The sequence below is a fragment of the Lethenteron reissneri genome, chromosome 25, assembly GCF_015708825.2.
Source record: "Lethenteron reissneri isolate LAM-NWPU_2019-01 chromosome 25, ASM1570882v1, whole genome shotgun sequence".
NCBI lineage: Eukaryota > Metazoa > Chordata > Hyperoartia > Petromyzontiformes > Petromyzontidae > Lethenteron > Lethenteron reissneri.
This window is the reverse complement of record NC_083803.1, coordinates 18502538-18520722: the sequence shown is the minus strand read 5'-3', so window position 1 is coordinate 18520722 and position 18185 is coordinate 18502538. Positions and strand designations below refer to the sequence as shown.

General features: G+C 45.3%; 1 protein-coding gene across 3 annotated transcripts in view; it reads right to left on the bottom strand.

The window, feature by feature from the left end:
• The window catches only part of LOC133347372 (protein enabled homolog), a 32231-nt gene extending 23662 nt beyond the window's left edge, over positions 1-8569 (bottom strand). For 2 of the 3 annotated variants that reach the window (XM_061559617.1, XM_061559619.1), the window contains exons 1-2: positions 8320-8569; positions 6059-6183 (exon numbers count right to left, since the gene is read on the bottom strand). In XM_061559617.1, the coding sequence (XP_061415601.1) occupies positions 6059-6063 (5 nt within the window). In that variant the 5' untranslated portion in view covers positions 6064-6183; positions 8320-8569. Of the gene's footprint in view, positions 1-6058; positions 6184-6491; positions 6783-8319 lie in introns of those variants that run through there. The other variant, XM_061559618.1, reaches the window with a different exon arrangement.
• Between the last annotated feature and the right edge of the window lie 9616 nt (positions 8570-18185).

The window sequence follows — 18185 nt, the reverse complement described above, 5'->3', positions numbered from 1 at the left end:
AATGTAATACTGTACATTTGTTTTTAAATGCAGTCATTGTGTCACGGATGAGACCAACAACTCACTAACAGTTGGGAACCTGATTTAATCACAGGCCGCTCAAACCCAGGATCTCAGAGCATCACGATGCTGGTGGTGCCAGCCCAAGTGCTCCGATCCTGAAGAAACCCAACCACCTCAGGGGTGTCCAGTTTGTCTGAGAGTATACTTTCACGCAAAAAAATATATAGTATATACAGTACGACACACGAGAGAGATATGAAAGTGACGAGCGTTCTAGTCAACGCGTTTTTCTTGCGCGTTTTAATGTTCAACTCGTGTAGCCTTCAGCAAGGGTTATTATTTACATTGCGTGCACAATTTCAAAACATTTGTTTTGCATTTACGCCGATACGGTTTATGAATATTAACGAACACAACAAGAATGCGTGCCTCCACGTTCCAAACTTTTGGGGGGTCTAATAGTACTGAAAAGTCACTGGAGGCAACACTTGTGGGAGCATATACCCCCCCAGATTGGAAGCCAAAACTTCTGGGAGTATAAACTAAACTGTGTCTGCCAGACCAGCAATCCTTGATCCACAGAAAAATTAGTATGCATTGCTTTTTCCTCATTACTCCCACATTGGACATGTCCAAAATAAACACAAGTATGATTCACAGCCTTTCTTACAAATCGCTAAACGCTGTTCCGTGGTCACACATGGATGATGTGGGCGCTTTAAGAAATGTGCTTCTGGGTTATTTTGTTCCACACGCAGGCGAGAGGGAAGTTGATTGAGAAGCATGGCATATTAGGGTCAATGTCGTTTATTTATTTATTAAATATGTTGAATTCTTATTTGAACCACTTTCCAACCCCAATCCCCATTGTCATTCATCACTCTACCCACATCAAACCACAACGCTTACGATATTTACGGGATTACATTGACACTTTCGAACAACTTGGCGAGGACAAAGTGACGGGAGCAAATTTGGGGCAAACGCCTTCTACGTCAATTAACTGCACAGCGACACACCTCAAGCGAGCCGTCTGGAATGTGGTGGCCAACTCCTGTTACCAGACACCACATGTACAACATCTACCAAAGCCTAAGCAGCCAACTGAAAAGTCCATAACCATCAACTCCATCCCAACCCTGACCTCCCCCAAGCCATCGCAACTCAGGAAAAAAGCATTCCACAAGAAATAATATTGACACTAACTGCATGTCACAAGAGAAGGAAGGGCACTGCCAAACACAAAACAACTTTTAATGGTTTTGCCAACACGCTTAACAGTGTCCTAACAGATGCTCGACACTAAATTGTTAAGATAATAAATCATTAAATTAACAAATATATTAATCGCCAATGTCCTTACAACTCCAAGGGAGCAAACAGTACCGTGGCCACCTTTTTTTATACAATTAATTCACAACCCCATGGCAAATTTTGCCACGGGGCATCACAGGGTTTTAAGAGGTCGCTGGGGCAGCTAAAATAGACGCGCCAAAGAACTGTCGTCAGCTGCTGTGGGGCAGAGATATTTTTACAGGGATGTGTCACATTTTCGCAGGGTTAGCTACCTAACCATGGTATGGTCACTGCAGCACATGCCACCACCACGACCACACAAAAAAAGAAGCACTAAAAACCGTACCACGTCCTTGGCCCCATTTCATGAGGCCGTTCCCAAAAGTGTAAAGGGCCCTATGTCAATGGCCTGAGAGGCGAAGCTTCCTCAATATCCTTGTCCTGCACGAAGAAACACTTTTCCTCCTCACTGGGTCCTTCCCACCAAAATGCACTCGTGCTTTTCAGGGTAATTAAACGTGCCCCACGATGTTCATGAAGAGGTCTTTCTTATAACACTTGATAACAAAGCTGCATTTATTTTACAGTATACATGTTGCCGATGAGCTACATTAACCGGTCCGAAAATCAGTCCAGAGTTTACTAAACAAATACTGCCGAAACATTTTTGGGTTTTAAGACTGATACAGCGATGCATTTAAATTTTGCTTTACATCGTTTTTTTAATGTGGTGGAACACACCGTCTCCTTATTACTTTATTACGACAGTATTGACTGGTGCGAGAATCATAGCTGTCAACTCCTTATCAGTGCCCACCTTATTACAGTCCAATTCAGACCTTATTGGTCACCCCGTGCCCTTACAAATCTCAATGTTCATCCCACAAAGTCTCATCACAAGGGAGGAGCACAAACAAATAGACAAAAACATTTGCCCGTATTGGAACGGCTGTACGCCCTATGGACCTGAAAACTCAATTTCCCTGTACAAGAATATGAGTAAAGAGTATGGGTTGACAGATATGGAGACTGGTAGAAGGATCATGATTTTTTTGAGCATCTTAAACTGCAGTTGTACAATTTACCACAGAGCAACGTGTTCTTCGAAAAATGTGCTATATTTGGACACTGAAATGAGCAAATGCCTCAAGAATGCACAAGGCGATTGATTAAATTAGACCACCACTTGGGTCCACTCGGGTCCACCGGCTGGTCAAAAACTATGCCCCACTATCCCGATTTGTAAGCGGCTCGTTGCAATTGTGTGCCGTTTCCCTGCTGGCCATGGCTATATGTAGACATACAGTGGAGTATTTTTGTACTTGCCATTTTACTGTCCCTTTAGTGCCCTCTGCAATTGCACGCCTTTCATCTCTCCCTCCTGGGTAGGCCAACCTTCTTGTGTAAATAGTAAATACACACCGTGCATTGCAAGTGAGCACCCGTGGTGCTTGTGCTGGGCTCGCGAAAACATTGCCCGGGGCACCATCGCTCACACACCTTGCTAATTGTTTAACGCGCTCAGATTTGCAGATGATTGCCAAGTCCAACTAACAAAGCAGTCCAAGTATTTTGCTACGGAATTGTCAATGGGTTTCATTTTTGTGCTTGTTTATTGCTGGAAAGGATCGCCAAGTCTCACATTTTTCACGTGCGAGTCCTGCAAGGTTTTCGAAGTAGTGGGTAACGTTGCCATGTGCCAAGGCCATAATTATAATATAATTTGGGGGGGGGACATCCCCCCCCAATATTCAAATATGCTCAAAATGCTCCCCCCCCCAATATATTGCTATAAAAATATTTCTGTTTGTATGATTGTTGTTATGGTTGTACTTTATTAATCCATAATCTCTGCCATTACATACAATGAAACAAGAAAAGATAAAACAGAGCAATGTAATACAATACACTATTAGACATTATTGTAAAAATAAATAAAAAGTCCACCCTATGTGTTAATGCATTTTTTAAGATTTTAGGCAGGAAATTCGTTTTCAAATTTAGATTTTTTTTTCTGGGGGGGGGGGGACCCCCCAAACCCCCTGGAAGATTTGCTCCCCCCCAATGTTGACTCCATGGCTACGGCCTTGCCATGTGCAATCCCAATTGAGTAATTTGCAGATGAATTTTCAACATTCTGATGTTTGGCTAAGACTAGTTAGTGTACTTAGGGGATTTTAGTTTCTGCTCTGGGAGGAAATCAGAGTGCCACGGAGGAGACCCACGTAGAACAGGGGGAGAAGTTGAGAACATACCAAGTCCAACACAGCAAGGCAGCTGTGTAGCAGAGGTCGCAAACGGGTTTTGATTCCTTACCCGTACCTGTACCCGGCCGCACTAGGGTCGCAAACGGGTACCCGTACCCGTACCTGGCCGTACCCGTACCCTACCCGTACCCGGCCGGGTACGGATAGGGTACAGGTATCAGGTACCTGATTGCGACCTCTGGGATGAAGCCATGTTGCAGGCGCGGGTGGGTTGATTCTAGGAACTTGAATTGTGAGAAGAGACAAGACGTTGGGAAATGAGTGACAAACAGTTACTCACCAGTGACTCACGGTCTACCCGTACCCGTACCCGGCCGCACCAGGGTCGCAAACGGGTACCCGTACCCGGCCGGGTACGGCTAGCCGGGTATCGGGTAGGGTACGGGTATCGGGTACCCGGTTGCGACCTCTGCTGTGTAGAGGAATCTAACCCAAGCCCCTTCCTCCACCCACAATCATTTTGCCCCTTGTTGACTTGCAGTGCAGCACTTCAATTAAATGTACGGTCACAAAATGGGTTACGTGGCCATACCTTACTACTCTGATCAGTACAGTAAAATGTCTTAATCGTACGCAATATTCCGTATTGTAACTCTGTGCTGTGAAGCCATTTGAAATGTCCACATTTAATAATTCGTTAACGAGCTTGTATCGAATTTGATTTACAGTGTCCATGCTTACAGTACATGCGAGCTCCATGCTGCAGTAAAGCTGCACTGTATAATGAACACACATGGGGGAATCTTTAATCCACAAACACACGTACTGCTCTCCCATCAACACAGTACACCAAGCGTGTGTCCCACACGTGCGTATTCAGTGATTCCACTACAGCACACACTTTATATACTGCACACTAACAGTGTATACTGGCCATTAGTATATAGCGATATATAATGTCCTATTCACATGCAAACAATGCGTCTATGCGTGTATGTATGTATGCAGCACATGGCATGTTACATACACATCGTTGACAGATTCACATGGTATATATGCACTAATTTTTCTACGCTTTTCCAATTTTACTGCACCGTATTAACGTAGTCTCTATACGTCGACGGTACTCTGCCGTGTTATGCAACACATACATCTGCGTCTGTCAATGCAGAATTGTGCTTCCAGAACGTATGGACGAGGGACAGGTCTCGATAATATGAATACGTGAAGGACCCCTGGGCTCCACTTGCACATGTGCACACACGCGCAGGAAGGAGCATGCACCCAAGTATGTCGTATTCAAGCACACCACAGAGTTCGTGCACACAAGCAGTGTGTGGGTGTGTGGGGGTAATGTGATATTATACTACCCGTGCACACCTACAGGAAATCGTGTGTGCACTGGGTATGCACTATGCAATGCATCCCGTATCATGCAGTGAAGGTGGCTATGAAATGCACTGTTCACGATATTTGATGCACAGTAATTGCGTATCCATTCACGAACATGTGTATATTAAGTAAACACAGTAGGCATGTATTCGTGGATGAACATGTCTATATAGAAACGTGTCCATGTAGCCCAGTATGTGTATGTAGAACAGGGGTGGGTGTACACGTGCAGTACATGCACTGTGTGTTTAGAGTGTCCCGGGTCCGGAATGCATCAATCCGTAACGATTCGTGTATATTAATGCAGAATTAACTGTTCTAGGCGAGCACGAATCATCCCTTGTACCCACATGTGTTACGCATGTCACATCATCACATGTGTGTCGATGGTAAGTGGCTATGTATATAGCCAAGACACACGTGTACACGGCGCATTCCGAATGTTCAGCATCTGTAGAGAGTCACGCAGAACCGTGCGACGACGAGCCCATGGTCCGTGTGTGTGTCAATGTACATGTAACGTGTCCCTGCGTGTATTATGTTGTATGTTGTGTGTTGCATGTGGTATGTTGCATGTTGTATGTTGCATGTGGTGTGATGTATTTTGCATGTGGTATGTTGTATGTTGCATGTGGTATGTTGCATGTTGCACGTAGCATGTTGTATGTTGCATGTGGTATGTTGTATGTTGCATGTGGTATGTTGCATGTGGTATGTTGTATGTTGCATGTGGTATGTTGCATGTGGTATGTTGTATGTGGTATGTTGTATGTTGCATGTGGTATGTTGCATGTGGTATGTTGCATGTTGTATGTGGTATGTTGCATTTTGTATGTTGCATGTGGTACGTTGCATGTGGTATGTTGCATGTTGTGGTATGCTGCGTGTTGTATGTTGCATGTTGTATGTTGCATGTGGTATGTTACATGTGGTATGTTGCACGTTGTATGTTGCATGTGGTATGTTGCATGTGGTATGTTGCATGTTGCATGTGGTATGTTGCATGTGGTATGTTGCATGTGGCATGTTGCATGTGGCATGTTGTATGTTGCATGTTGTATGTTGTATGTGGCGTGTTGCATGTTGCATGTGGTATGTTGCATGTTGTATGTTGCATGTGGAGTGTTTGTGTGGGCGAATGTCCCGGGTCTGGACCGCACCTCATGGCTGCTGCTGCTGCTCGCCGCCGCCTCCTCCTCCGCTCTTCTTGCTCGGGACACCGGCTCGGATTTGACCGCAAATTATTATGTTTCTTTCCTTCTTAAATCACAGAGTAATCCACGATCTAGCGAGGGGGACGGGGGGATTGGGGATTGGGAAGAGAGGGGATTGGAGATGATGATGAGGTTGGACAAGGTCCGTGGTGGTGGTGGTGGTGATGTTGGTGGTCGTGGCTTTTTACAATGGCAGACGCACGTTTTTTTGTAACACGTTCACATATCTACTACGTTTCTTACAACAATAAAAAGACGGCTTTAACAACAGGGAGACGGGATAAAACGCGCACACGCCTCGTGTAGAAGCAGCAGCAGCGGCGGCGGCAGCAGCAGCAATCGCACGAACAAATAAATTAATCCGAAACAAACGATTCACATTTAGGGGATGAGAAGAAGCGATTGCGAATCCAAGTGAATGAAGGTGAATAAGGCAGCGGCACGAGAAAGGAGGACCCCGCACTTAGTGAGATGGACAGAGGGAGACGGGACACGACGCCGAGATGACACGAGAGAGAATCCCGGGGAGGGGAGAGGGCAGAGATGGGGAGATAGAGGCGAGGGTGGTGGTGGGTGGTGGTGATGAGTGAGTGGTGGTTGGTGGGGAGTGAGTGGTGAGTGGTTGGTGGAGAGTAGTGGTGAGTGGTTGGTGGTGGTGAGTGGTGGTGGGTGGTGTTGAGTGATGGGGAGTGTGGGTGGTGAGTGGTGTGGGTGGTGGTTGGTGTGAGTGGTGGTTGGTGTGAGTGGTGGTGGTGATGAGTGAGTGGTGGTGATGAGTGAGTGGTGGTGGTTAGTGGGGAGTAGTGGTGAGTGGTGGTGGGTGGTGTTGAGTGATGGGGAGTGTGGGTGGTGAGTGGTGTGGGTGGTGGTTGGTGTGAGTGGTGGTTGGTGTGAGTGGTGGTGGTGATGAGTGAGTGGTGGTGGTTAGTGGGGAGTAGTGGTGAGTGGTGGTGGGTGGTGTTGAGTGATGAGTGGTGGTGGTGGTGAGTGTGGGTGGTGAGTGGTGTGGGTGGTGGTGGTGAGTGGTGGTGGTGGTTATGAATGAGTGGTGGTGGTTGGTGGGGAGTAGTGGTGAGTGGTTGGTGGTGGTCAGTGGTGGTGGGTGGTGTTGAGTGATGAGTGGTGGTGGTGAGTGTGGGTGTGAGTGGTGTGGGTGGTGGTTGGTGGTGAGTGGTGGTGGTTGGTGGGGAGTAGTGGTGAGTGGTTGGTGGTGGTGAGTGGTGGTGGGTGGTGCTGAGTGATGAGTGGTGCTGAGTGGTGGTGGTGGTGAGTGTGGGTGGTGAGTGGTGTGGGTGGTGATTTGTGTGAGTGGTGGTGGTGGTGATGAGTGAGTGGTGGTGGTTGGTTTGGGTGGTGAGTGGTTGGTGGTGGTGAGTGGTGGTGGGTGGTGTTGAGTGATGAGTGTGGGTGGTGAGTGTGGGTGGTGAGTGGTGTGGGTGGTGAGTGGTGTGGGTGGTGGTGGTGATGAGTGAGTGGTGGTGGTTGGTGGGGAGTAGTGGTGAGTGGTTGGTGGTGGTTGGTGGTGTTGGGTGGTTGGTGGTGGTGAGTGTGGGTGGTGAGTGGGGTGGGTGGTTGGTGTGAGTGGTGGTTGGTGTGAGTGGTGGTGAGTGAGTGGTGGTGGTGAGTGTGGATGGTGAGTGGTTGGTGGTGGTGAGTGGTAGTGGGTGGTGTTGAGTGGTGGTGGTGTGGGTGGTGGTGAGTGGTGTGTGTGGTGGTGGTGGGTGAGTGGTGGTGGTTGGTGTGTGTGGTCAGTGGTGTGGGTGGTGGTTGTGAGTGGTGGTGGTGAGTGGTGGTGGTGAGTGGGGAGTGGTGGTGGTGTGGGTGGTGGTGAGTGGAATGGGTGGTGGTGGTGGGTGGTGGTTGGTGTGTGTGGCGAGTGGTGCGGGTGGTGGTGGTGAGTGGTGGTGGTGTGGGTGGTGGATGGTGGTGGTGGTGAGTGGTGGTGGTGGTGTGAGTGGTGGATGGTGGTGGTGGTGTGGGTGGTGGTGGTGAGAAGGGGTCGGTTATGGGTGGTGGTGAGTGGTGGTTGGTGTGGGTGGTGGTTAGTGGTGGTGAGTGGTGGTGGTGGGTGGTGGTGGTGAGTAGTGGTGGTGTGGGTGATGGTGGTGGTGGTGAGTGGTGGTGGGTGGTGGTGAGTAGTGGTGGTTTGTGGTGGTGTGGGTGGTGGTGGCGGATGACTCCTCGGTCCGCCTGCACCGCTCGCTCACCCGTCTCGCTGTATCACTCAGAGACGCAGAGACGCGAGAGAGACAGAGACAGAGGGAGGCAGAGAGAGGGAAGGAGGCGATGTCTTCTCGTCTCTGTCCCCTCCCTGGCCGACGAACAGACGCTGCGGCGGTGTTCGGATGTTGATGGTGGTGCTGGCGGTGCCGTGATGCCAGTGATGGAGACGCGCATCCCGTTACATCTTCTTCATCATCATCACCGCCACCGCCATCATCGCCATCTGCAGCTGTAACGGCCTCCAGACGCCTTAAATAGCTTCCGGTGCTGGAGGGTGGTGCACCCCCCCCCCCCCCACACGGGGAGACTATAGACTGGGTCTACATAGACTACAGACTAGTCTACATAGACCACAGACTGGGTCTACATAGACTACAGACTGGGTCTACATAGACCACAGACTGGGTCTACATAGACTACATACTGGGTCTACATAGACTACATACTGGGTTTACATAGACTACAGGCTGGGTCTACATAGACTACAGGCTGGGTCTACATAGACTACAGGCTGGTCTACATAGACTATAGACTGGGTCAACATAGACTACAGACTGGGTCTATATAGACTACAGACTGGGTCTACATAGACTATAGACTGGTCCGCATAGACCACAGACTGGGTCTACATAGACTACAGGCTGGGTCTACATAGACTACAGACTGGGTCTACATAGACTACAGACTGGGTCTACATAGACTACAGACTGGGTCTACATAGACTACAGACTGGGTTTACATAGACTACAGGCTGGTCTACATAGACTACAGACTGGGTCTACATATAATATAGACTGGTCTACATAGACTACAGGCTGGGTCTACATAGACTACAGACTAGGTCTACATAGACTATAGACTGGGTCTACATAGACTACAGGCTGGGTCTACATAGACTACAGACTGGGTCTACATAGACTACAGGCTGGGTCTACATAGACTACAGACTGGGTCTACATAGACTACAGACTGGGTCTACATAGACTACAGACTGGGTCTACATAGACTATAGACTGGGTCTACATAGACTACAGACGGGTCTACATAGACTACCGACTGGTCTACATAGACTACAGACTGGGTTTACATAGACTACAGACTGGGTCTACATAGACTACAGCCTGGGTCTACATAGACTACAGCCTGGGTCTACATAGACTACAGACTGGGTCTACATAGACTACATGCTGGGTCTACATAGACTACATGCTGGGTCTACATAGACTACAGACTGGGTCTACATAGACTACAGACTGGGTCTACATAGACTACAGGCTGGTCTACATAGACTACAGACTGGGTCTACATAAACTACAGACTTGGTCAACATAGACTACAGACTGGATCTACATAAACTACAGACTGGGTCTACATAGACTACAGACTGGTCTACATAGACTACAGACTGGGTTTACATAGACTACAGATTGGGTCTACATAGACTACAGACTGGGTCTACATAGACTACAAACGGGTCTACATAGACTACAGACTGGGTATACATAGACTACAAACTGGTATACATAGACTACAGACTGGTCTACATAGACTACAGACTGGGTCTACATAGACTACAGACTGGGTCTACATAGACTACAGACTGGGTCTACATAGACTACAGACTGGTCTACATAGACTACAGACTGGTCTACATAGACTACAGACTGGGTCTACATAGACTACGGACTGGTCTACATAGACTACAGACTGGGTCTACATTGACTACAGGCTGGGTCTACATAGACTACAGACTGGGTCTACATAGACTACAGACGGGTCTACATAGACTACAGACTGGTATACATAGACTACAGACTGGGTCTACATAGACTACAGACTGGGTCTACATAGACTACAGACTGGGTCACATAGACTACAGGCTGGGTCTACATAGACTACAGACTGGGTCTACATAGACCACAGACTGGGTCTACTTAGACTACAGACTGGGTCTACATAGACTACAGACTGGGTCTACATAGACTACAGACTGGGTCTACATAGACTACAGACTGGTCTACATAGACTACAGACTGGGTCTACATAGACTACAGACTGGGTCTACATAGGCTACAGACTGGGTCTACATAGACTACAGACTGGGTCTACATAGACTACAGACTGGGTCTACACAGACTGGGTCTACATAGACTATAGACTGGGTCTACATAGAATACAGACTGGGTCTACATAGACATTTTGGATCTCCAAAAATGTGGCTTTGGGGCAATTATTTTGAAATGTACTTTTTGTGCGTAAACCTGCACCAGATGCACGTTTGTATTTGGTGGCTCCCAAAGCTGCTAAATCCTCAACTGTATATTTTAAAGCCAACTTTTTACAGTTGCCTTTAAAATGCACCACAAATTTTGCAGGGAAAAAATGTTGAACGTGTTTGAGCGTAGTTTCTCTTAAGTTAAAATCTGGATTGTAAATTACCAAAACATGCATTTTCAATGAGATTGTTAGATCCTTTCTTTAAGGGTGTCACACTAAAGCCATATCCAGTAAAGAGTAGAACATACGTACTATTATATAGCCATAAACAGATGTATACAAATCTACACTACAGTCTAAATACATACAGATAATAGGTATAAATACTGTAGGCTACATAATATTGCATACGATTTCAAAGTCAACGTGTCTTCCTGCTCACGTGAATAATGGTGGGGCCAGTCTTCCCATAGAACAACCACTGATTTCCCAATGTACATCGTATAAACCATTGACTAAACAAACTAGCTAGATTCGAAGCTTTCGTGACTGCAGGAATTACTCTTTGGTTCTCTCGGTAAAGTCACGTAGAAAATACAATCAAATAATAATAGAATGTATTCTATTATTATTTGATTCTTATTTGATTTTAATATAATGTATTCTATTATATTTTATTTTCTACGTGACTTCACCGAAAGAACCAAAGAGTCATTGACTATACAGTATATTTCAGTCTAGAAGAGGCACAAATATACTACAGACGAAACTTATAATTCAATACAACGTAAGTTAAGCCCCTTTGTCAATATACTGCTGGATGGTGGCCACCCCACGCCATGTGGGTGATGCAGCATGTTTCACCAGACTTCACGCTTAGTGCAAATTGGTGAATACCGCACTTGTCATTTGTGCATACAATACAGAATAATCGCCTGCCATTACAATATCCGTGGCAATTGGTATCTGCAGTACGTACTTTCTAAACATGCCTTGGGACTCCTCTACGTTGCCTCATCTAAATTAGTACCAAAAGAGTGTTGATTGATGTCAACATTATCACTGGGTAGGCAAAAGCAGCCGTGTCATGGCCACAGATGGCTTGATCAATGAAGGTCACATTCAAGATTAACTTGGGTGCTTGTTTGTATACAGTGCATGTACAAAACTTGACACTGGAAAGAGCGGGTAATGCCCCACGCGTGAAGAATTCGGTGTTTATTCGTCCATATATAGACAAGCCGAGCAGCAGAACAACCAAGGTCCAGGCCTGGAAAGTATTGGCAATTAAACCCATAAAAAGAAATAAGGGACCTTAGCACGCTGGCACGCACATACGTTCACCAGTGAAATTCATAGCACATAAAAACATGTACACACATATGTATACATGTGTGTATCATACATACATACGTATATGTGTGTATCCATCTCAGCAGAGCTTAAAATGTTACCTCTTGCTATGTGTGAGTGAGTTTTGTTTTCTCTGGGTACTCCAGTGTCAACGCATGTTCCAAACAGTAACGCGAACGAATGCAATTGTCCAAACTTCCCAGAGCAGGATACTCATGAAGAAAGTATTGATCCTCGGTGGGGCTTTTCTTGATAAAGGACATTATCGTATTGTGAATACAGTATGGCACTCGTAATGAGTATTCACCACTTTAATTGTTATGGAAATTCAAAACAAAGTGTCCCCATATTCAAATGAGCACAGTGTGTGGTTGTCACGAATCCTAGTGGTGGCATTTCCACATTCCAATGGCAAGAGGCCAGATTATTCATTGGCTTTGCCGCTAAAAAGATTTTCGGAGGCCTGGGACAAAATGCCAAATAAGGCCATCTCGGCCCCTTCTGAGGTCTGCTTGGGATCTAAGACGCAGGGAAAACTGCCCCAACTGCCACCCCTATCGCAACCCACTTCTCTGCGGTCCTTCATCCACGGGGCCAAACATTGAGAGCCCAAATCCAGTGTACAAGTTGGCGCAAAGGCGTTTGATTTAACTTGCTGTTTGGTGATCACACGCAGATTTATATTTACTTGGGAAATATATTCATGGGTATGCAGTCGTTTCCGTAGAGTTGGTGGTTGTATTTTTCATAAGCTGTCTTGTTATGTCACCTGGTTTATGAAAAACACCTACGCTGTAATATGGACGCTGCAGATTGTGTCCATCATGTGCACGGTCAGAACACAGTGTATCAGCACAGGACCCATTTAACATGTATCGACTTCTGTACAGTTCTTGGTAGTATGGTAATAATGACAACGGCTCCAGAATGTACCACATAAGTGGATAATCTATACTGTATATGTATATTTGTCTGGATAACTCCTCTTAGGCCGCTCCACACATGTTAACTTTTTAATATTCAAGTTTATTTAGTTTGACTTTGTGAGCGCTAGAGACCAGGATGAGTGCCATTTTCAAGCGTGACCTGCTTTTTGTGTTCCCCGCACCTCCGATTTGCACGGTCAACTACGTACGGTACGAAAGAAGTTCAATATACATACGGGTCAATCTGATGACAAAAGTAAAAACACAAAAAATATATACAACAGTGAAGTAAACTGAGATCAGAGCAAAAATTATTCAAGTAAAAATGCGGGCAAACCCCTCCTTACAGAAGACAAGAAAAACAGTGCACATAGTCAATATGAAATGAAATACATTTCCTGTAATAAAAGTTGGCTCAGGAAATTAAAAAAACACACAAGCAGCCCGCACGTCCTTTGGAAGTGACCGTCCATCCCAAACTCCCTCTAGCCAACAAACACGGGGTTTTTTCCTCACATATTGTGGAATGAAAAGGTGGAATTATAACGTATCTCACGCATTTGCACGAGGTCTACGTACGTCACCACCTCGCGTCCAGCGAGGAATCCAGCCAGGCAGCCCAGGAATCCAGGCAGCCAAGACTCCAGCAAGAAAAAAACTGTTTTACTATATAGTAAATGAAAGTTATAGAAACAGGGTGATTATTAATTCTAGATTCGAAGTTTTTGCGATTGCAAGGATCCATACTCTTTGGTCCTTTCGGTAAAGTCACGTAGGTGAAAATAATAATGTAAAACATATTTAAAGAAAAAAATGAAAAACCAATTTTGTTGTTTTTTCATTTTTATTCACCTACGTGACTTTACCGAAAGAACCAAAGAGTAGGGTGATTATTACACTCGTATGTAAACCAACAAAGTATATATACATCAAATACAACTCCAAGTTATCATACAGAGTTAACGATGTGACAATTGGAAGCTTGCGGTTTGTAGTTCACGTGAATGAGGTCAAAATAATAATGATAAAATGTTTCACCAGATAATTCAGATGTGGCTATGCAGCCCCAGCTCTGCTTATCCGCTCTATTATTTACGATGGCATGTGACGCGAGCTCCGTTTCAAAATCATACAATGGGTGGACGTGTTATTTGAGAGGGACGTGTTGACAGGAGCTCATTTTTGTCACAACATCAAAAAGTATCGAAAAACATTGCGAAAAATTCGTTTTCATTGTAAATATTCGTTTTTGACAGAAAAAGTCATCAGTAAATTGCTTCCCTTGAATAGCAACGGGCTTCGCACTCGTAATGATATATTTATTTACGTATTCATGCTTTTAATTGCAAGCTCCCTTGTAAAATAAACATCGAATCTCAACGGGTTCTCACCTAATTAAAGAAATTACTTCTTATAATGGCCATGGCAAAGCAGAAGTGGCCTGAGGCCCAGCACCACTTATCACTGTGGGATTGGCACTAACTTTTTCTACGTGTTTTTATTCATTAGAATATATTTCGCATGGGAAATCCCTTGACATGGAACATCTCATTTGCAATGGTGTCCAGGTCAAATATATACCATTTAAATGAATACAAAAACTTAAACAATGTACACGACCTCAATGTGAAACTGCAGAAGGTGTGAGTGCGGTGGGCCTTGCAAGCATCGGTCTCACAACGACGGCAGCTTCGTCTTGTAGAACGAAAGGAATTGTTACCGTGGGGTGTGACGGCACCAATGGCATTGACCGTGATGCCCTCCTGACCTTCAACTTGAACGCCATCTCAGAGGAGCTCCCTTCAGATGGGGGGGGGGGGGCACGCATGATGATGGTGGTGATGTTGGAGCAGTGCTGGTCATCAGGGGGAACTTTTCCCATAGCCACCCCCCCCACTCTTCCTCATAAAATCACCATGAGCAATATTATATGGTTGTTAGGTCTAAAACGTGTGTGAGCTGGCACACACAAACACGCGCGCAAACAACTCGCGGTGTATTTAGCATTCAGGGCTCGGCCGCAACTGTGAAACCAATTTAGTTTTTTGTGTTTTTGTTTAAACCACACGAGAGCTCGACAAACACCTCGTGCCATCAGGCATTATAAAACGCAGCGTCCAAGGTGCAGAGGGAGAAGCCTCCGCATCTTCCTGGCTGTGTGTGGCCCACCTTTCAGCCATGTGGTTACGCACCCACCCATCAAACCCATGTGTGCAAAGACAGGGTTAGTCTACACCATTGGAACCTCATTTGCCAGTAAAAAATATATTATAATTGTTTTTTTACCCTTCTATCTGGCAACAAAACTGACACCTTTTTTTACAAGGAGTCATGTTTGCTGTCTCGGGTGTGGACCAATCAACTTCAAGGACAGTGCATACATTATCAGAGTTATGTTTTTTGTTTGCATTATGACTGCAGGTATTGTGGTGTATGCAAACATGACTCCTTGTAAAAAGGTGTCAGTTTTGTTGTCAGATAGAAGGGTAAAAATACAATTATCAGGGTTAGTCTAGTCAGAATATTCAAGTGATTCAATGCTCAATGAGTACCGTGTGGCACCCATCGCTGTTGATTCCCAGATAATAATAATGTCCTTGATACAGGAAAGCCTCACCAAGTCTCAAGACCTTTTAGGAAGGTTATGCAATGGGTTGTTTGACCATTCCCCTTAATTAGCCTTTGGCACATGGAAGAACATTGGAGTGAGAAAAGCCACACATAGGAAGGGGAAACAGTAACATTTCTACACAGTCGGGTTCACAAACCCTCTTGCTTTCCTAGCATGTCCTGGCCACCTAGTAGCCCAAGCCTCCAACTGGGATTCTCAGGGAGTGTCATATCCAAATACTAACCAGGCTCGAACCTGCTTAGTTTCCGAGATCGCAGTGTAACTATGTGCGTTCAGAGTGATTGGTCATAAGCCTTGAGTCAGTAAGACTGTGGAAGAGATGGCAGCAGTTGAGACGAAGTCAAGGAGTTCACCGGCGACCACTGGACAGGAACATCTCAGGAAAGGAAGGAATGTAAGAAAATGGGGAGTGGGCTCTGTCAAGGAGCGGGAAGTCACCAGCTGGCAATTCGAGCCAGTGGTGGACACTCAACATTCTCATGGCAAGGACAATACTTTTGACACTACATAAACTGATCAAGTGGTGGTCATGTCATTAAACTCTGAGCAAAATTATGATAATGATGAGTGCGATGAAGAATAAGATGATGGTACAATATTAACTGTCGAAAATAACCATGTACCCTGGCGTATGTGATGCCTGTGGACAGGGTGTATTTTCACTCCGGTATATCAATGTTTTATTTATATCTGTCGAAAATAAAATGGGATTTGTATGACGGTGGGAACGGAAAATAAATGTTAGTCACCTCCCACGCACACATTCCTTCGAGAAACACATTCTCATCACAGCTCTATCAGCGCCATCATAATTTTCATTTTCGCACACAATAAATGCCTGACAGTAGCCATTCTCTATCTACTACCTGATGGAAAACACATTCGCCTTAATTACAAACTAAAGCTTATATGTTACTTATTTCATTCAGTTCTGAGCTATAATTGACCTTAATGTTGTACGGCAATTGGCTTGAATCTTGAGACCTGCCAAATGTAAATTAGCACTTGCCAAACATTCTTATGCACGACCCTCGTGAAAAAAGTCTTGAGACCCTGCGAGCCTTTTCTGGATAAATAAAGATAAGTATTATTATCTAAGCAACAATACAACACGAACAGATTAATTCACATCATTTACATGCAACTGCATCTCAAGAAGTTTGACAACGCAGCCAGACGCATTACTGCATACTGTATATATTTGCGGTTCTGCTACTGCGTAGCGCTCCAATGTAATTTCGAGTCATGCTGTACATTGTTCAGCACGATGTCCGACGTTTCGCTGCACGTGCAAAGATATCCACGTGCTGGTTTCGTACGTGGACGAAAACGTCAGATGTCATTCCGAACAGCACGTGCAATGCAATCCGAAAACACATTGGAGAGTGGGACGATACTCTTTGTTTTTTTCGGTAAAGTCACGTAGAGAGTGGGACGAGTTCATAATGGGGAACAGGAAGGCATCGTATGTGTATTGTGGATATATATTTTATTTAAGATATGAGACAGTCCTGGGCAGAGGAAAACAGAAAGTCTCGAGCCTGGACATCAATAGGTACAGGGAGTCAAGAGCACAGGTGGCCTGTAGATGATATTTACAAACTACGGCTAAGATAAAGAGTAATCTCCCACCGAGATGAGAATAACTGGGGGCTTCGACAGTAGAGAGCACTTGAGTTGGAGCAGAGTGAGATTAGTGGGGAGAGGTAGGCATGGCCAGGTCCGTGGGGGATCTTGCAAATGAAATAACAAACATGAAATATCACCACACGGCAAACGTGTCGAGAAACTGTGAAGGCTTGAATTAAAGTGCGGAAGAAAACAATGTCACATAACAACAAAAGCAATAACGCGTTTAATTCTCGCGTAATCTGATATTTTATATTCATTCCAAGCACCATGAATTTTATTATCCATACTAAATGTACTGTGCGTCTATTGAACACGAATGCCGGCCTCAAAAAAGGCACCAAGTGAGAGAAAATGCAGTAAAAATTATTGGAAATTGATATAATGTCGAATTATGTCCATGAACCTTATACACTGTGCCTTTTTTGTCCACTGAATTTAATGATGAAGTCTTCTGATATTAACCGATGTAGTTATCGCTTCATTACGCTTGGCATGTGTGACCCTTTGCAAAACGATGACATTTAATTCCAAACTAGAGCTTGTATATTATTTTGACTCTGCCTATATTTAATGACTTACTGGACTGCTGGCACGGAGCCCACCCGGCCCCCTCTATGAGCGGCCAGGCCGATGCGAGTGGCCTGGATGATGCCCTCTCAGCTGCGCCCTGCTGTGAGCCGCCCTGCTCCATATATAGCCTCGTGCTCGGCTCTAGTTTGGGAAGCCTTGGCGAGAGGCGAGAGAGTAACGCTGTTTATTGAAGGAGACAGTGCTCTCTGCTCTGCCTTCACCGCAGCGGAGGCGATCCGCGATGCCATCGGTAGTGCTTGTCGGAACTTTTTGGTTGGCTTTAGTTCCAGTTGCTGAGCACATGCCCAAAGGCCCAAATTGCAGGCAAACAGGACGATAGAAGGTGTAATAGATTAGAGTGAATATGTTTTTGGAAGGTAGCAAGGTGATAGGAACGTGGGAAAAGAGACGATGGAAGGCAGTTCCAAAGTCGAGCAGTGCGAGGGAAGAAGCAGAAAGAGAAATGAACTGAAAGATGTGGCTTGCTATTGGGATGAAGTTTTATGAGCTACTGAGCTCA